Source organism: Patella vulgata, chromosome 5 (genome assembly GCF_932274485.2).
Source record: "Patella vulgata chromosome 5, xgPatVulg1.2, whole genome shotgun sequence".
Taxonomy (NCBI): Eukaryota; Metazoa; Mollusca; class Gastropoda; family Patellidae; genus Patella; species Patella vulgata.
Genome location: NC_065883.2, coordinates 11,071,093 through 11,092,339, shown reverse-complemented (window position 1 = coordinate 11,092,339; position 21,247 = coordinate 11,071,093). Strand labels below are relative to the sequence as shown.

General features: G+C 37.3%; 1 protein-coding gene across 8 annotated transcripts in view; it reads right to left on the bottom strand.

Moving 5' to 3' along the window:
• The window catches only part of LOC126821934 (calpain-9), a 61,848-nt gene that overhangs the window by 22,642 nt on the left and 17,959 nt on the right, over positions 1–21,247 (bottom strand). For all 8 annotated transcript variants that reach the window (XM_056100988.1, XM_056100981.1, XM_056100984.1 and 5 more), the window contains exons 2-10: positions 11,983–12,052; positions 7,813–8,065; positions 6,756–6,924; positions 6,106–6,186; positions 4,412–4,512; positions 3,666–3,743; positions 2,834–3,006; positions 1,809–1,972; positions 232–446 (exon numbers count right to left, since the gene is read on the bottom strand). In XM_056100988.1, coding sequence (XP_055956963.1) covers positions 232–446; positions 1,809–1,972; positions 2,834–3,006; positions 3,666–3,743; positions 4,412–4,512; positions 6,106–6,186; positions 6,756–6,924; positions 7,813–8,065; positions 11,983–12,052 — 1,304 coding nt within the window. The remainder of the gene's footprint in view (positions 1–231; positions 447–1,808; positions 1,973–2,833; positions 3,007–3,665; positions 3,744–4,411; positions 4,513–6,105; positions 6,187–6,755; positions 6,925–7,812; positions 8,066–11,982; positions 12,053–21,247) is intronic.

Sequence of the window (21,247 nt, the reverse complement as noted above, 5' to 3'; positions counted from 1 at the left end):
CAGCTATGAACTTATCAGTAGACACAAGTGAATACTCAATTGGGATCATGTTTTTTTTTTGCATTTTCTTAGTGTGCCGTTCAAAATTCTGCAGCACACTTAGGAAGATCTCGCAGCACACAGGTTCAGGATCACTGATCTACATGATATTATGCCACTCTGGGTCAGGTCAGTATTACACCAATATTTATAATATTGCAATCCTGACAAAAAACAGCATTAAATACTTACCCTCCTTGAAAGTCCTTTTCTGTGAATATACGTAACAAGAAGTTTCCTTCTTCTGAAGGCTCAAATGTGGATGGAACAATTGCATATGTTCCTGGAGGTAACCGATGACGACCACACATTTCTCGTAGATTAATAAAAGAAGGAGATTTAGCACATGATGCGTTATATTTGAAGAAGTTGACATCTAAAGGACCTTGACTTTCACCTTCTTTCAACTGAAAAAAGTTTAAATATAACATTGATTGTTTCCCATAAAAATTCTGTTCCGTTAATGTGTTTCTGCTTAAAGATTATGATGTTAAATCCCATTTATTTCTCCCCTAACCTAAAATATTTTAATTCCAAAATTCTATGAAGTGTAAAGATAGGTTGCCAGGCAACAAAACATACACCCACAGCAGCTAAATCGTCCGGGCAGTCAAATAGAGTTGTCACAAGTTTTTACTTTTGTTGGTAATGAACCATTTATAATACACTAAAATCTGATTAAGAGTAACAACTCATAAAATAATTATCAGAAAATCATTTGAATTTCTTTGGCCCATGCTAACGTTTATTATACAAAACACCTAATATCATGGATTTAGCTGTTCAAGTTATCAAAAATCATTGAAAATCAATATACTTATTCGTCTCAAGACCTTAAACTCTGTGTATCAATCTGAAGTCAATCGAAACTATTATATATAGGCATAAACACGGTGTATAAATATAAAATCAATCAGATGATAACTATGGTCTCTAAAGCATCCCCAAGATTTTTCAAAGTGATCAAGAGTCATAACTCTAGCAGTAATTATCCAAAGTCGGTGATAATTAATAGGCTTCTTCGTCTCATGACCTTGAACACTGTGTATAAATTTAAAGTCAATTGGATATTAACTTCAGCCTCTAGAGCGTCAGGACGGACAGACGGGGGTGACGACAATATATGACCACATTTCAATGTGGGCGTATACAAATGTATAGGAGTCATTTCCTATCAAATTAAACGAGACATTTTGTCAGCACAGTTGCTTTTCTACCCCGGTATCGTTTACTGACAGTTTGAAATTGAAATAAAAGTAGGTTGTAGAGCTACCCTCTGGACAAAACTTGGAGAGAGAGAGAGAGAGAGAGAGAGAGAGAAATGGGGTTTAACGTCCACTCGACACAAACTAGGTCATTTCGGGACTAACATATGGTTTAAATTTATTTCAATAATTCGCTTGCGTGTAGGGGTCTTTAGCAGTGGGAGGAAACCGGAGGACCCGGAGAAAACCCACGAGGTTGGACAGGCGACCCTACTCCTTGTCACGTACAACCGGGGATTCGAAACCACGCCAGTCAACTCAATGACAGACTTTATGGTACAGCGCGCGCACGCTAACCATTCAGCCATCCGCCCCCCCGAACAAAACTTGGTTATTTAGTCACTATCATTAACACTCCAAAGTAAGAAAAATTTTCTAGCACCTAGTGCATTCCCTAGTGGATTGAATAGTTGCGCGATACAAATATCATTATTATTATTATTATTATTATCCCACCACCCCCTTTACACCCCCCAACAAAACTTTAAAGAAAATTTTTCTTACATTATAAATAACGTAACCAATCGTCAATAAATCCAATCCTTCTTTTCGTTTCTTTCGTCTGTCTTTCTGTAATAAGGCTACGATCATTGTACAGTTATTATCTTCATCATCATCATCCGCATCCGTCAATGTCACACGATATTGGGGATTTGTCCAAAACGTATCTGAAATAAAATAGCCGATTGTTAAAAATTATATTCCATTGTGCAGAGTTGGATTTACCAATAGGTATAGTAGGAAATTGGCCCAGGGCTCAAGGGGAACTGGGGCCCACTGAAACTAATTTGTCGTGCAGAGTGCCTAGCTCACAATCTGCCGTACATGCTACTATGGGTAGTCTTTGGGGAAAATTTGAGTAATCTCGTGCCTGAGACTTATGCGTCACTTGTGTATGTTCGGCCCCGTTGAAGATCGCACACTGGCCGTAGAGACTTTTGGTGATGCACATACAAAATTTTCACCTGGTTTCTTGCTGCTGGTCTACGAGCTACAAAACCCTACGACCTGTGTGTGTCAAAACATTTCGTTGAGTTGTGAGCTAGGCTTAAGGCCCAGAAGTAGCTAAATCCGACCCTGTCTTTGTGATTAATTAGGATTTCTTACCCAACCTGAAAAAACTTTTTTTATAACTGAAAATATATTTCTGTTTACCTGGAAAACTAGACTTATAGACTGAAAGTCTGCAGAAAACTGTTACCTACTTTAGTTGTTTTTTTTAAATCATAATTAACGCATAATGTTCAGTTACTCTGTTTATTATGGTAATTTAGTTCAATAATAGGAATGGATGATGTACATAAGAGAGAAAGCGTGTGAGACGGCAAGATGGCTAAAGGAAGCAGTGGTCTCAAACTATTATTAACTGTCATTTTCGTCATACAGCTATTCTGTTAAAATAAATGGTTTAAAGCCAGCGGCAAAATGGCTAGACAAAGTAGCAGTCTCAAACTATTTGTACCAACATTACGTTTATTTAAATGGCGAAAAAGCCACCAAAGTTCCTTTTGTGAGAATATAAGACAAACCTAAATAATTTCTACAACCACCAGCATTGACACGTCTCGTCCAGCCACCGTGTTCTGATATGGCACTGAAACATTTCTTTTGTCCTTCACCAGGTTCACCATGCATGGAATCAGGTCCAAGGTTACAAATCTCTAGTTTCTCAAAATTACTGATGAAATCTCTAAATGACATCCTGAAATTTACATAGAGAGAAAACAAAATTAAATATCCCCTTAACACAGCAAAGTCATTTTGGGACTAACATATGTACTATTTAAACATACATTATGCAAGAGCTAAATCTGCCTTGCTGGTCTTTCTCTAGGCCTGAAATGTTATCTAAATTATCAATTAGACATTAATTAACTTATCCAGATCATAATTAACTCTTGTTATCATCGCTAGCCTGCGATATTTACTGGATTAGCATCCGATTTGTTGCTCAATATTTATTCATGATTTAACCATGAAATGGATAATCGAGACTATGTTTTTTATTGTACAAAGGGAAGTAAAGATGATCAAGGATAGGCTGAAAATTTAATCGCTAAATTCTCAGTTCAGAGTGGATCAATTTGACTGAAATTTTCAGCAAATTCCTTTTACATTATCTAGTTTTTAACTATTATAGTGATAACTGCCAGGTCTTTATCTAATCTTCCATAATGAATCTTTGAAAATCTGGTTGCTTCCTTCTCTCCCATACAGTATCACTGGGATCTACGCTAACCTCCATTGTAAAAGTGTTTCTTTAATTAAAATCTGTTTAGAATGTGCTTATCCAGTTCTATCACATGTGTAATAATGGCTGACGCAAATATTGTTCCTTAAGTCAAAAAAAAAAGATCTTACCAGAATTCTCCATCATCATCAAACGTTAGACCAATTTCTTGTTTCTCTTCCTCAGAAATGAGATTCCATTCATCAGACCTATAACACAACAGTGTATTATTATTATTATTATTATTACAGCATATTTATGGTGCGCCCTTTCATATAACATGATCAGGGGCACTTTACAAAGTGATAATGTAATCATAAATAAACAAGATTATGGACATGTTAATGATTGTATACAGAGTCAGTTAAAATCCTGATTAAATAAATGTGTTTCAAGTTGTTTTTTAAAAGAATATAGATATGTACACTAAATGGTAGATTATTCCATAAAACAGGTGCTTGACTCAATGACAGACCTTGTGATCAAATACGCACTCGTTAACCATTCGGTCACCCCCCACTCCCGGAATGAGAATAAGACATAACATAATAATGTGGAATACAAATTAACCATTCGGTCCACCCCCCCTCCCCCGTGAATGAGAATAACACAGAACATAATAATATGGAATACAAGTTAACCATTAGACCACCCAACCCCCTGAATGAGAATAACACAACATAATAATACGGAATGCAATACAAGTTAACCAATCGGTCCGCCCCCCCACCCCCCCGAATAGGAATAATATGGAATACAAGTTACTTTAGGGGTTTACTTCTGCTGATGATTTGACAAGGTTTCTCTTGTCTTATCAAGCAAAATATGTTTTAAATGTACTATTAAGTTGTACTGTGTGTGATGACGACAAACTTACTGATCACTCCAAGCCCCCTTCCATTCTGCTTCATTACCCCATGGGTTACGTACTCTCACCATACAGATTTCACCTGATACTCTCGATGTTGTTATGTCAACCTGTTAATTAAAAGATGATGAAATGATTTAGGGTTTATACATGCATTATGCCAGAGCTAAATCTGCCTATTGCAGGTCTTTCTTAGGCCTTAAATGTTTATAAACTATTAATTAGACATTTATTAACATGCCAAGACCATAATCAACTCTTGATGTCATCAGATGTCTCTGATTTTCATTAAATTTGAATCCGATCTGCTGTTCAACGCCCACTGAGGATTAACCGTGGAAATGGATAATCGCTACATTGTTTATTATCGTAACAGAGGTAAAAATGACAATTGAGGCTACAGTGTTTTTAAAATGAGTTTTTCTCAGCTCAGAGTGAAGTAATTTGATTGAAATTTTCAGCATATTCCTTTTACATTATCTAGTTATTAACTATTATATTGACAACTGCGAGCTCTTTATCGAATCCATCATAATTCATCTTTAACTACCTACTGTTCTGGGGATCACGTGGCTAAGAGGGTAAGACGCTGGCTCGCTAGCCTGGAGGTCGGGTGTTCGATCCCTGCATTGGCCGAGAAAGTTCATCCAGATTTTCCGCCGTGGTTCTCCCTTGTCAGTGATGCAGGACGGAGAGGCTGACAAGGAAAGCTGTCTAGTCGTTCGGATGGGACGAAAAACCGAGGTCCCGTGTACACATTGGCGTGCACGTAAAAGATCCCTTGGCAGTTGGAATTCGATATAAGAGTAGGCCGTAGTGCCGCTGTCCGGGCAAAATTTCCCTCATAGCACACTGTATGGCGTATGCCCGTCTTCATTAGCCCAGGTTAGGAGCAGAACAGTAGGACGTTAAACTCCATTTCATTTCATTTCATTTCATTTCACCTACTGTTCTGTTCCAACTGGGCAAATGAAGAAGGGCATATGCAATACTGTGTGCTATGGGGGATACCTTGCTCGACAGCGTCATTACAGCCTACTCATTTCGAATTCCAATGGTCAACAGTTCTTTGACATGCACACCAATGTGTACAGGGGAATAACTCTACATTGTCCCTTGTCAGGCCATATGTCCTGTACCACGGACAAGGGGGAACAACTCTGGTAAATCCTGATGAACTTTCTCGGCCAGCACCGGGATTGAACATGGGACCCCCAGGATAGTGAGCCATTGTCCTACTCTGGAAAACTCCCCGGCGATTTTGAATGTCACGTGATGTACATTGTATCCTTCGTTGGTCACTTCACAAAGATCTAAGATGGCAGCTCAAACTCGCGTTTCTCTTGGACATACTAATAATTCACATATTTAACCAAATCACTCACATTGCCCGCTAAAAATAGTTTGTGGTAAATCATCAAATCGGCTGTTTTCGAATTAAATTTTGATGTCAAGATGTGGCAAATGTTCCAAAGATCATTAATATGTAACTCATGCAACAATTCGATACCTAATTGAGAGAAATCAGCAGCATTTCATTCTTACAAATCTTGCCAATCAGTAGCCACTGGGGGCGGAGCTTAGGAACCAGTTTCACACTGATTAATGGCCAGTGAGTTTTACCAGAGATAAATGAAGGGTAAAGTTATCTCTAGGAATGTGATTGAAATATAATAAGAATACAAGAATACAAGAAATCTTACCAATTTAACAGCTGTAACACTGTAGGCATGTCCCATAATCAATCCATTCTCTAATTCAGCTTCTAACTGGTTGGGATCAGCCTGTAACATATTTTTATTAAATAGTCTTTATTACAAATGAAATGAAATGGGGTTTAATGTACTACTGTTCTACTTGTACACAGGTGAGAAAGAGAAACAGGGTTCAATACCCAATTAATGCAAACTAGGTCATTTCGGGACTAACATATCTTTCAATTTTATTTTAATAATTTGCTAGTGTGTAGGCATCTTTAGCAGTGGGAATAAATCAGAGGACCTAGAGAAAACCCACGAGACTGGACAGACGATCCTACTCCTGGTCATGTACAAACGGGGAATCGAAACCATCCCTCTTGAATAAATGATAGACCTTATGATCAAACATGCACATGTTAACCATTCGATAACCCCCCCCCCCCCACACACACCACGATAAAATCTGGAATCTACTGATAAGGGGAGGGTTGGATGGCCAAAGCGTGTGTGGGTTGTATTATCATATGGTCTGTTATTGAGTCAACTGGCATGGTATCGATTCCCCGGTTATACGTGACATTAACCATGTAGCAATTCGTGACCTGTGCGAGCCGTACTTGATGAGGAATTGAATATAAGATAAGAATACTTACATCAATAGAACAACCCATAAGAGAGTTCATATCAACAGCTTTTAACATAATCTTCTGAAGGTCTGCTGGAGCTTTACGTAGGTCAAACATTTCTGTAACACCTCCAGTAAAATCCTCCATAGCTTCCGAGGTACTTCCTCCTTTCAAAGATTCATATGATCCATTCAACCTGACAAATATAACAATCCGATTTATTAAAGGTATCAGGTAAGCAATGGGGTTTCAAGTCTGTTCAACACAATGTTTAGGTCATTTTGAGACTAACATGCAGTTAATATCATTACCATGGCAACATGTGCAATGCAATGGGTTGAGTTTTGTTAGGTTTAAACCTACTCTTAATCGAATTCCAACTGCAGAGGGTTCTTTTATGTGCCAATTAATAGGATCTCAGAAGTCTCTCCCATCGGAACAGGGAGCTGCGGTGGCTCTCTGTATTTTCTGACATGCTTTCCTTTAACCTTGTCAGTGGTGCAGGACTGGGGGCCTGACTACTACAGCTACCTAGTCTTTGGATGGCATGAAAAACTGAGCTCCAGTGTACAAATGGGCATGCACGTAAAAGAACCCTTGACAGATGGAATTTGATATAATTTCCCTCATAGCATACTGCATGGCATAAGCCCATCTTCATTATCCCAGTTACAGCAGAACAGTTGGACATTTAATCTCATTTCATTAGCTCAGTAGGTGCAGAAAAGTAGAATGATAAACCCCATTTCTTGACATCTGAAAAACACTTTCCACGACAGCCCAGCCAGCACACCTTGGACAATTGAGAACATGGCTGACTCTTATTTTAATTTCCAATCGTCAGTAGCTCCTTAACATGCTACCAATGGCATACACAGAACCTTATTTTTTTCTTAACATTCAAACAATTAGACAATTTCCCTTGCCAAACAATCTGTCCAGCGTCAAACTTGAAAATTGTTCAGAAAGTTCTGTTAGTATGCCAACGGAGGCACCATAACTCCCTGATGCCATTAAACTGTACCACCCCCCCCCCCCCCCACGCACAAACAATATACTAAAACTTTAGCAGACATTAACTTACTTGGCATAAGCCTTTTCCAAAAGAGCACTCCAGAATTCATTTTTCTCTGTGGAGTGCATGAATACTAGTTGTCCATTGTACGTAGGAAGACGATCATCCACCACAACTTCAACCCATTCACCTTGATGCCAGAAGTTAAATTTAAATATACCGCAATAATCAGTCGTAAAATCCTGATCCATTGGAACTACTTTAGCGAAGAGAGCCTCGCTACACGTCAGGGAGGCCACAGCAGCCAATAACCAACAATCACCTGAAAAAAGATTAATGAAATGTTATAAATATTATATTTTTGACGAGCAAAGCAATATTTGTGAATATACCTTTTGGTACAAAATTTCTTCTTAAAATTAAATTATGTAAAACTGTGGATCATCATCTGAGGGGGAACGACAGATCGGAGACAGTCCTGCACATATGACGTCATATGTGGATTGTGTGTAGGGTTAGGGTAAGGGTTAGGCTTGGTCCAGGGTTAAAAAATAGGGTTAGGGTTAGGACTAGCCCAGTTTACATTTCGAGGCTTTGACAAAATCTGCAGGTCCTAACCCTTACCCTAACCAACAATCCACATATGATTGAGATTTTTAGAATATAAAGACATGAGGATATGGGCCTATAAAAACTGTTGAAATACTGTCAACTTCTTCATTTCCCTTATCTCAACAATATACAGTACATATACATTTCAAGCAGATTGAATGATATCTCTTGTTCTTAGAGGGTTAAGAAGATTCTAAGAGGAGAGCAAATCTGGAAATAATGAAAATAAACTCTTCATTTTGCTTATCTGAATATGTAAATAAATTTCAAGCAAATTGAATGATAACAGAACACAATTTTTATGGGAAACAATCACTGGTTTTATTCTAATAGCACAACGTTTCGACAAGTATTGTGTGTTATTGTGTACCCCAATCACTAAATGCCACTTAAAGATTAAATTGAATGATATATTTTGTTGCTAGAATGTTCACAAGATTCTGGTTCTAGGACAATCCTTTAAAAAATTTGATATGGGAGTGAGGCTTTATTTTTGTGTTTTTATTTTGTCAGATGTCTATGTGACTAAACGATTTATGACAAGCATGGCATTTCATGGTTCTTCATTTATTTATCAGTTTATTCTCAAGCTGTAATGGGAACGCTGCTCTTTAATATTCAAATATTAATATAGTTGCTCCTATTTTTTGTTGACATTTTATAAAGAAGAAAACAATGTTCTGACATCACAAACTATTCTTATTTTTGTAGGAATGTTACTGACATAAATTTGAATACCGTATAGGGATTAAATACGAAAAATAGCGAGGTTCAGCTTTCTTTATTGTATACAGGATTTGAATATCTGATTTTTAATTGTGGTATGAATTCATCTGCATAAATCCCATCACTAATGTCCATGTAGGTTGGATAGAGCACTGATGTAGAAACAGTGTTAAATTATTAATCAGATTAAGCCTGTATTATAATGGATTTGAAATAAAGGTAATGCATGAGCACTAATGCATATTATTATATGTGTATATTATTCATCGTTATATATATGTAGTATATTAGATATATCAGAATGTATGAAAGTATTCCATAGAGTCTGGTGTATTAAAGATACATAATAGGAGATTAGATAAAAAGCTGGCAGTTCTCACAAATATAAAAACTAGAGGGAATTTTCTGAAAATTTCAGTCAAATTGATCCACTCTGAACAGAGATTTTAGCGATTAAATTTTCGGCCTAGCCTCGATCATCATTACTAAAGTCGGTATGATAAAAAACAGTCTCGATTATCCATTTAATGATTAAATTATGAATGGAAGTCGAACAGGAAATCGGAACCTAATCCAATAAACATTGCAGGCTAGCGATGACATCAAGAGTTGATTATGGTCTGGATAAGTTAATTTATGTCTAATTAATAATTTAGATAACATTTAAGGCCTAAAGAAAAATCTTGCATAATGTATGTTTAACAAGCATATGTCTCTAGCTATATGAGGTTCTCTTTAATGTTATTGTTTTAGCTGCTGTTTATTGTTAATGGAGAAGGGTAAAACGGAGACATGGCTCCTGGCCTTCTGGTCTAATTATCTTTGCTTTGAAAATAAGGTCATTATTATTATTATCATTCATATTCATCTTGATCTGAAGATTAGGCCTGCTGAAGGTGAAGCCATAACTAGGCCTACTACTAATCATGAAGCCATGACGAGGCCTACTGAAAGTAATGAATGAATGAAACATTGTTTAATCGCATGTCCGCTCCAACCGGGCTATATTGCATCCTACTGAACGTGAAGCCATGACTAGGCCTATTTTCTGTATTGATCTTAATACTAGGCCTACTAAACATAAAAGCATGATAGGCCTACTACTAAACATGAAGCCCAGCCATGACATTTATATATATTGATCTATAAACTAGAGCTACTGAGTGTGAAACCACGACTAGGCCAACCTATTGTGAAGCCATGACATTATTGTTATTATCTATATTGATCTGAAGACCTGACAGATTTTTTATTATCAAGGATTATATTTTTATTGATTAGGCTAATTACTTGTCATATTGAACAGATCACCTTCATTGATAAATTACTAGTCCAGATATCATGTTCATAGTGGCCAGTAATACAATATGGTTGTCATGTAAATTGACCATTATGTTAAAGGAGAACTCCAGATATTATGTATTATTTATCATGGCTACCAGAAGTACAGTATGGTTGTTGTATAAATTGACCATTATGTTCAAGGAGAAGTCCAGTCCTTGCAGATTCTTTTTATTCTGTTCTTTATCTAGTAACAAAATACTTTCAACCATGCACCGGGTTAATGAAAACTGGCTTACGTGTGTGCCAAAGTATACATGGAGGCTCTTTTTTTTTGTACTATCCAAATGACTAGACATTGTTCCTTGTCAGGTCCTCTGTCCTGCATCACTGACAAAGGGAAGCCATACTGGAGAATCCTGAGGTATATTTATCAACTAACACCCAAGATAAACACAAGACCTCCTGGTTAGTGAGCCAATGCCTTACTTACTGAGTCATTGTGGCTTCCTGACTATGGTTTAAAAATAAAATGAAATGGGGTTTAACGTCCTACTGTTCTGCTCCGACTAGGCTAATGAAGACAGACATATGCCATATAGTGTGCTATAAGGGAAATTTTGCCCGGGCAGTGGCACAGTGGCCTACTCTAATATCGATCTTCTACGTGCACGCCAATGTATACATGGGACCTTGGTTTTTCGCCCCATCCGAATGACTAGACAGTTGTCCTTGTCAGGCCCTCCGTTCTGCACCACTGACAAGGCGGAACCCATGTTGGTAAATCCCGGTGAACTTTCTCAGACAATTCAGGAATTGAACACGACTATGGTTTATACCTATACTAGATAATGAATAATCTACAATGACTTGTTTTCTCCTGGTTTAAATTATTTCTATACTAGATAATGAATAAAACAAAACAAATTCTGCAGTGGCTTGAGTTCTCCTTTAATAGAAATTACAATGGCTGATAATAACAAAATGTCAGGAATGTAATGAATCATTAATATTCATGAAAATTTAATCCATAATGGTTTTATTGTCCATGTATTTCTCTTGTTATTTTAGATATCAGATCTCCTGGCATTTCTTCAATTAGTCCATATTTTAAAATTAGTTCATATTCTCCATTGACAGGACTGTATTTCAAATTGGCTGACTTTTAAAAACAATCTTATCAATGTCTGCTGTATGTATGTCTATTTTGGCGTTTTTGTTTCTGAGAAATGCGTTGTCAGATATTACTACATATATTAGTTGATGACCCCTTTATTTTACCTGATACAAAACGCAGAACTTCAAGTTCTCATAGTATGCCGGGCTACTGGGTATAATTTTATTATTAGAATCGTTTCTACGGAGCTGAACACAGGCAAGTGATGTATAATGTAAGTCTCACATGCAGGTTTACTAAAATTTCCCCCGTAAGCTGCCCATAGTAGCACATACGGCGGGCTGTGAGCTGGGCTTTAGTACGCCAGTAACCATAGTTACGAAAGCGTTAATCAAATTGCATGATGTAAAAAGTATTTCCACAGCCCACTTTTGCGTAGTTTCTGTTTCAGCCCCTGCAAATGATGTCTATTTAATGAACTACATGTATGAATGAAAACTTACCAAGTTCTCCTTGCCGGACATCAAATCGACTGGCACCTGAAGAAATCCATTGTGGGTCATCACAGATCTCCTGCAAGAAGACAAAATTAATGCATTTTAATATGATGAATTAATATATGAATCTTGTTTTAAAGGTCAAAACTTGGATGTAATTGATCGAGATACAACAGAGAGAGAGATGGGGGTTAAATGTGCACTTGACACAAACTAGGTCATTTTAGGACTAACATATGGTTCAATTTTATTTCAATAAGTCACTTGCACGTAGGGTCTTTAGCAGTGGGAGGAAACACGAGGTTGGCCAGACGACCCTACACCTTGTCATGCACAAGCAGGGAATTGAAACCACGTCACTTAACTCAATGACAGACCTTCGGATCCAGCGTGAATGTGTTAACCATTCAGCCACCCAACCCCCGCCAACATCTTGTCAATACAAAACATTATAATTTTTAGACTAACATACAGATATTTTTTCTATGGAGACTTCATGGAATTCCATCTGTCCAGGGTTCTTTTACGTACACAGGTGGACTTCATGGATTTTTTTTTCTTTTTTGTCCCGTCCAGGGGTGGATGGTCAAATGGTTAGCGCATGTGCATTGTATCATAAGGTCTATCATTGAGTCAACTGGCGTGGTTTTGATTCCCCTGTTGTACATGACAAGGAGCAGCGTCGCCTGTCCAGCCTCATGGCTTTTCTCCGGTTTCCTCCCACTGCTAAAGACCCCTACCGCAAGCGAATTAATGAAATAAAATTGAACCATATGTAAGTCCCGAAATGACCTTGTGAAGTAGTGTTGTGTGGACATTAAATCTCTCTCTCTCTCTCTCTCTCCCCCTCCCCTCCAGGTGCCAAGGCACATTTTGGTTGACAGTTCTGCGCATTAACTCAGACTTTATCAAATATAATTCTTCTCATGCTTGTCATTTTGTCCAGTATTTTATCGCTTTTTTGTCAGTGTTTTTATTAATATTTTTAATACAATCTCAGGTAGAAATTGACATTTAGTCAGGTAAAACTAAAATCATTAATTCTATCCTAGGCCTGGTTATTTAAAGGTAAAATAGAAGTACATGTATTAATTACTAAGAGTGGAATGTGAAATATGAAACCATCTCATTAGATATATTGGCACCAGTGATAGAACATTATGATATATACATACAAGTACTGAACAAGTAACATCCTCGACATGATTAACAAATTTAGGTCAAGTCTCAATTCTATCATTAAATATAATTATCAGTCTATAAATACTATGGAATGTATTTTTTAACTGCAAAATAACAGTCTAGATATGAGAGGAAGAGATTTCGTTTTTTACTGTGTTTATATAAATATACTTCAAATCAAACAAGAGACAGAGAGAGAAATGGAGTTTTATGTCCACATGTCATTTCGGGACTAACCTATGGTTCAATTTTATTTCAATAATTCGCTTGCACGGAGGACCTGAAGAAAACCCACGAGATTGGACAGGTGACCCTATAATTGTCATGTACAACCAGGGAATCAAAACCACTCCAACTGACTCAATGACAGACCTTATGATACAACTTGCACACGCTAACCAATCGGCCATGATTACTTGTAAACCTTCACATTGACGACCATGATCCTTTAAGCCACTCGACGTTAAAATCCGTTCATTAAACCCTGATTAGCAGCGCATGATGAAAAGTACTCTACAAATAAGAAAGAGTAAGCGGGGATGTGGTTTAAGTTATGGGAAGACAATCTTCAAAGTTTTAGTTTTAAGAATTGACATCTTTAATGACGACTTGGAACACCTTAAAATTTTCATACGTAAACTTTCACATTGGCTGACATGACACTTTACGCTACTTGACGCTGGCACTCGTTCCTTAACCATGATTAGCAGCGCATGATCAAACTTACGCTACAGACCAGCACAAGTAAGCTGGGTTGCGGTAGAGATCACACTATAAGAATCTACACCCTACTTCAGCCATTTATAACTTAACAGTAAAAGAAGTCTATACAAAAACTAACTGGAAACATGCCCAATATAAACTAACCTTTTCTCATATAACAAACATGGTAAAATACTAAAATATATCACAACAGATATTTATCTCATCTAGTCGTGTGGATCATCCATAAACAAAATAAAATTGGGTTTCACCTCCCACTTTTCTACACTAACTGGGCTAATGAAGATGAGAGAGAGAGAAATCGGGTTTTATTGTCCACTCGACACAAACTAGGTAATTTCGGGACTAACACGTGGTTCAATTTTATTTCAATAATTAGCTTGCGCATACATGTTTTTTAGCAGTGGGAGGAAACCCGAGGACCCAGAGAAAACCCACAAGGTTAGACTGCCGACCGTACTCCTTGTCACATACAACCAGGGAATTGAAACCATGCCAGTTGAGTCAGTGACAGACCTTATGATACAACGCACACATGCTAACCATCCAACCCCACCTAATGAAGATGAGCATAAACTGTATGCAGTGTAGTATGAGGGAAATTTTGCTTGAACAACATCGTTTCTACCTACTCTTTGTCAAAATCCACCTTCCTAAGTGTACATGGGACCTCACTTTTTTTGTTGAGCGGGGTTGGATGGCCGAATGGTTAGCATGTGACATTGAGTAGGGCCACCTGTCCAATCTCGTGGGGTTTTTCCGGGTCCTCCAGTTTCCTCCCACTGCTAAAGACCCCTACGCGCAAGCAAATTATTGAAATAAAATTGAACCATATGTTAGTCCCAAAATGACCTAGTTTGTGTAGAGTGGATGTTAAACCCCATTTCTCTCCCTCACTTTTTTTTGTCATATCCACTCTCACTGTGAGTCTTCAAATAATATTATAATGTAGTTGATGGGGATATCAATTTAGCCTTCAAACATTATAGTGCAATTCATGGGAAATGTCAATTTAGCCATCAGCCCTGGCAAACATTATAGCATAAATGAGGGGGGGGTGTGTGTCGAATTTTGTTTGTACAGTGGGTTTCTGATACCGTATGTGAAAACAGGGTAATGTAACTGTCTAAAACAGAAAATACACATTTTAAACAAAGTTTTCTCATATCTTATGTAGGTGTGGTCTTTAAATTAGGACAGATTATCTCCTCCTGATTTATTCCCAACATTAAAGTCCATGTGATTAAAGTCAGACTGTTAACAAGATAATGGTGTAAGATAGTGATGGAATTTACTGATTCATTACTTTCATTCTACATCAGTCTATCTATAGCAACCATCATCCTAGAGGCCAGCATTCCCTGGCATTTATTTCAGGATAGGCCAATATGGCTAAACCAGATTTTACTAACTGTTACCATTGTGAATTGTTGTAATTGGTCTTTAAGATCAATATAGAGCTGCATGAAAACAGCAATTAAGGATTGATATGCATATGAATTTTCAGTATTGTTCGTTGATGTGGTGTTTCACAAAGCTCTGTCTGTAGATATATCAGTGAAGATGGGAAACATCTACTTGCCATGTTTATGTTAAAACCCTTCTTGCCCTAATCCATCTTCCAGGCTGTGGAATTTAATGTTCTATCAACATAATACTTTGGTTATTTCGAGACAGACACAGGGTTATTTTTATTTCTATTATCAACTGCCAATGGTTCTTTTAAGTGCATGCCATCATGATGACTAGGCATTTTTCCTTGCCAGGCTTGCAACATTAACTTGGTGAATCTACCTCAGAAAATCCAAAAGCCACCAGGATTCATTCTTGGACCTCCGATCTACTTGTATAGGAGTAGGAGACAAATATCATGCATGAGGCAGGGTATGTTTACTTTTTAGGAAACATCCAATAACACTTCTGTCTCATTTATCCAGTGTGTTCCCATAGTTATTTATTTCTGCAATGCATGCAACATATCTATTGATTAATGAAACTCATACAACATAGCTAATGATTTCTGCAACTCATGAAATTGGCTATATGTTGGATTTACACCTCTGTTTCATGCACCAATCAATTTAATGTTGTTCAGGATGAAAGACTACTTCCATCTTGAGATGATAATATAAACCATAACGAGGTGAAGGCCATAAAAATACCTGACTTGTCATTCTTGACATTTCTTACAATAAAGGCAGGCATAGTCTTACAACTGAAGCAATATAGAAATGTCAAGGATATCCCCATCACTCCAGCCTGTAAATCATGGGAAAATTCCTTCTCTGGTGGAGAGGGGGAGAGAGAAATGAGGTTTAACCTCCACTTGACACAAACCAGGTCATTTTGGGACTTACACATGGTTCAATTTTTTTTCTAGAATTCGATTTTGTGTAGGGGTCTTTAGCAGTGGGAGGAAACAGGATGACCCGGAGAAAACCCACGAGGTTGGACAGGCGACCCTACTCCTTGTCACGTACAACTGCGGATTCTTTATTCTACAGACGTGAGCCTAGCTGCTGTATGTTTGAATGAATATAAGCATGACTTGATTACGGGCTCTGCAGCAATTGTATCAAAGAGAAGTCAGTTGTAAATTGCTTATATTTCTGGCTAATTTGAAATAAACTTTGGCACAGAATGAAACGAGTTACTAGAAATATCTTGTAATTATCATCTATAGGGTTAAGTACAAATACTTGTATGAGCAGGAAAATATTGTTCTGGCTAATTTGAAATAAACTTTGGCACAGAATAAAAAGAATAACTGGTGATATTTTGTAATTACATGTATCATCCATAATTTGTAAGTACAGACACTTGAGCAAGATAATATTGTTTTATTCTAGCTCAATAGAAAGGGTTGGGTTAAGTACACAGACCTGGAAGCAATATTTCAGTTGTAGATGACAAGTGACAAAATTTCAGGAACCAATGAACTAGTTAGTACCTGACATTTAAAAAAATCCTTGCCAGAAATTTATACCCCCATCCCCCCCCCCCCTCCCTGAAAATAGACAAATTTGAACACAACAACATGACAGGTACCAGAAGTCTGCATTGGACAAGGCCAGAATTCGTACCTGACAATGTCTGTCACATATGCCTTATTTCCAGGCTTGTTTATTAAAGTACAGATAATTGAAGGAAGAGGACATTATGGTTTTTTTCCCAGCCCAATAAAAAGCTTAAGTACAGATTATTGTAAGAACAGGATAATATTGTATTCCTCCCTCAATAAAATAGATATGATTCTCAAGCCTTTCAATATATCAGTGAATCAGATCTAGATATATATCCGTGTATACTAGCATATACTCATTCTCTATACAATATATACTTTAGACTGGACAATAAGCCAGAGGGTTGAATAAGGTAGATGGTTATTTAAATAAAGGTCCAATGGGTAAACAAGGCCATTCGTCAGTTATATATGACAAACAACTGTCACCAGTAAATAAAACATATATAATTACTGGTGGACATTTTAGTTAAGTTTTACCCAAGTAGGGAATATAACACAAGTGATTCAGACAGGTCACATGATAAAATGTCACAAAACGTTAACAAGAAGTTCAGTAGGCATCAAAACTTGGTTGAACTTTTAAGTTTAGATGCATACATGCCTTAATGACACCTTCTACTGTGCTCAAACCTAAAACTAAAACATCCCATACTAGATAGAGAGAGAGAGAGAGAGAGAGAGAGAGAGCGTGAGAGAGAGAGAGAGAGAGAAAGCTGAATTCCTACATGTTTCTAACCAGATAAGGAAATTAGTTGATGGGCTGCATCCTATATCAACTCTAATAACTTCCTTTAGCACAAAAATATAAACAAAATCGTCAGCCTGTTATCAGGTATTCTTGAGAGAATAAACTCTTCCTGATTCGCACATAGCAGTGCCACCCGCTACTATGAGAACGTGCAGGATGTCTGCGCCACACATATACTCAAGACAAATCTGTTTTTATAAAATCAAGTGAATGGAGGGAGGGAGAGAGAGAAATGGGGTTTAACGTCCACGACACAAAACTAGGTCATTTTGGGATTAACATATGGTTCAGTTTTATTTCAATAATTCGCATGCGCGTAAGGGTCTTTAGCTGTGAGAGGGCCTGGAGAAAACCCACGAGGTTGGACAGGTGAACCAACTCCTTGTCACATACAAGCGGGAAATCGAAACCACGCCAGTTGACCTTAAACCCCATTTCTCTCTCTCTCACATATTCAACTAGATCTAAAAATTAAGGGTCTGTCCGCTTAATTTCATTATTTTTATTGTTTATCAATGACCATAAATGTATAATATAAAATGTTATTAATATTCATAGTTCAGTAAACACAGCTCTGCAATTTAATAATCAATAACTCTACAAACTACAACTCCCATTGTATATTTATATTTGACCTGTATAGGTTTATTGTACTCTCAATCATGTCTGTCTTAATGATTTTCATATTGGTGGGGGTGGGGTATGGTGGGGTTTGGAGCTCAGTGTATCGAGGAGAATATTTAAAATAATGAACACATATTTGCAAATTATTGGGGAAAATGAAGTATGGGCTTTTATACTCTCTATCATGTCTGAATGAAATTCATATTGGGTGGGGGTGGGGTGAGGTGAGGTGAGGTGAGGTGGGTTGGGGTTTGGGGATTTGTAATCTAATGAACACATATTTGCAAATTATTGGGGAGAATGCAGTCCCCGATGGCCCTCCTTGGAACTATAAAACAAGCATCTACCCTGACCAAGAAACAACTATCAAAATTCAAATAAATTTCAATTTGCATATAAGAAAGTATGGATCCGTCATTTCCCTACAGCTGCCCACTATTCCTCTAGCATTCTTCCCCTACGATCGCTGACTATTCTCCTACCATCACCCACTATTTCGCTAACATTGGCCACAACAATCGCCCAATATTCTCCTGCTATCATCCCTTATTACCCTAACATTTTCCTTATTTTCCATCTTTCTTCCATACGTTAAGCTGTATGCATAAAAATACCAGCACAGTCATCTCAACACCTGGTAAATATCACCCAGACATCAAACATCACTAGATGAGCCGTTATATACCTCATTAACATATCCCAAGTTTCAAACACATGTCTCAACATACACCATCTGACCACTTGACCATTACCAATAAAATGAAATGGGGTTTTATCTTCTACCCTTAGGTATCAAACAGGTTAATGAAAATGGCCATACACCATAAGGTTCTATGAGGGGGAGGCTAATGATGACACCATACACCATGATGATGCACTATGTGGGCGGTGCGGGCTGATGAAGATGGGCATACACCAAGCAGTGTGCTGCTATGTGTCATGTACAAATGGATAATCAAACCCAGTCCAGTTGACTCAATGACAGGCCTTGTGATTTCACAATTTCACACACACGCATTAAACCACTAAACCATCGCCCCCTCCAATTCTGAGACTAACATATTAATCCCAAAGAACTTTCTCCTAGTAAATGATCCAGCACCTTAATCACTGCACCGCCGTTTCGGAATAACGTAAACATTGCCTCAATACAACCAGGTCATTCTGAGACTAACATGTATATCAGTGGGAGGTTATCTGAGAAGCTGGAGTAAAACCCAAATGATATAAACAGATGTTATATACCAGTTGCTTTTCTCACTTTTATTAACCACAAACATATATCTACATACCTATACACTCACTCCAGGTGGTCAGTTTACAATACAAGTCAGAAAACAGGAATTTTGAAGAAAGAGAGACAAGCCTTTAGCAGTGGGAAAAAATCGATGGATTCAAAGAAATATGAGATTCGGAAAGGCCCACCAGTTTGTGGGTTGGGGTTCGGGTTTTAGATCTATACACGAATTAGAAAACAGAAATCATAAAGAAAGAGAGAGGTGTCTTTAGAAGTGGGGGAAATTGAAGGATTCAGAGAAAACCGACGAGGTAAAGCAGACAGTAAGCCCAATATCCCTCGTGTTAATAGATAACATTCATTAATTACTTATTAAACTTTTATCATTTTAATAAGCATCTTGCTGTCAAATTGTTTATTGCTATGCATAACCAGAAACCAGGAATTATGAAGAAACCGAAGAGTTCAAAGAAAACCCATGACATAGGGGAATGCTGACTATTTTGTGGGTTAGGGATAGAGTTTTAGGGTCTATTGACCGTTGATCTCGACAACAAATCTAAAACCTTCGGTTCTGTTGCTTCTTTTCATACCCATATTGGAAGTACATGTATGTTATATAGCAGACCCCTTTACATGAAGTTAGATATAAGATAGCAAAAACAAAACCAACTAAAATATAGCATTAGATGTTCCAAAAGCATACTCAGCATAATTAAATCATCACAACCATTTCAAAAATTCAGACTTCGTCCATTGATTAGAAATGTTGAAAATGTAAAGAAGGCAGCACAATATCTACTTTCCAACTATCACCTTCTTTTTTATTGTCCAACCTTGTGGGTTTTCTCCGGGTCCTCTGGTTTCCTCCCACTGCTAAAGACCGCTACGCGCAAGCGAATTATTAAAATAAAATTGAACCATGTGTTGGTCCCAAAATGACCTAGTTTGTGTCGAGTGGACGTTAAACCCCATTTCTCTCTCACTCTGTTTTTTATTGCAAAATATTTTGGTGAGGTGTCAAGGGTTTTGTGTATCTTGATACAAGACATGATTTATTTGTTTAAGATAATTATCATGATGATGAAGGCAGGAAGAGATAGCATGACTCAGACCTGTAGGAGGTTTGTTTGTAAGAAGGTGAGAATATGAGATATGGTGTTATTTCCTCTTGGGGAAGTGAAATGAAATGAAATGGAGTTTAACGTCCTACTGTTCTGCACCGACTGGGCTAATAAAGACAGGTATATACCATACAGTGTGCTATGAAGAAAATTTTGCCCAGACAATAATTGAATTCTAACAAGTACATAGAACCTTGGTTTTTCATCCCTTCTGAATGATTATATACTTTTTCCTTGTCTGGCTCTCATCCAGTAGCCTACCACTGACAAGAAGAGACATGACGGGCAAATCCTGACAAACGTTCTTGGCCTACATGTTCAAGTTATCAGAGTTTGTTAGCAATAACTGTTGAATTAAAGGTGTGTATGTACAGATATGTAATTTACTGTCTGTTACAAGATCAAATTTCGCAATATACATTAGTCATAAATTTTATAATTGCTACCGTTTACAAGATTACGTTTAACACATGAAAGCCACGATAAGTCTATAATTTTTGGCTTTTAATCATACTATTTGTTGATTACAAGAAATGAAGTGTTTGGCCATTTATTCTTGATTTCAAATTTTAAGATGGAATTATTAGTTTAGTTTTTATTTTTAAATT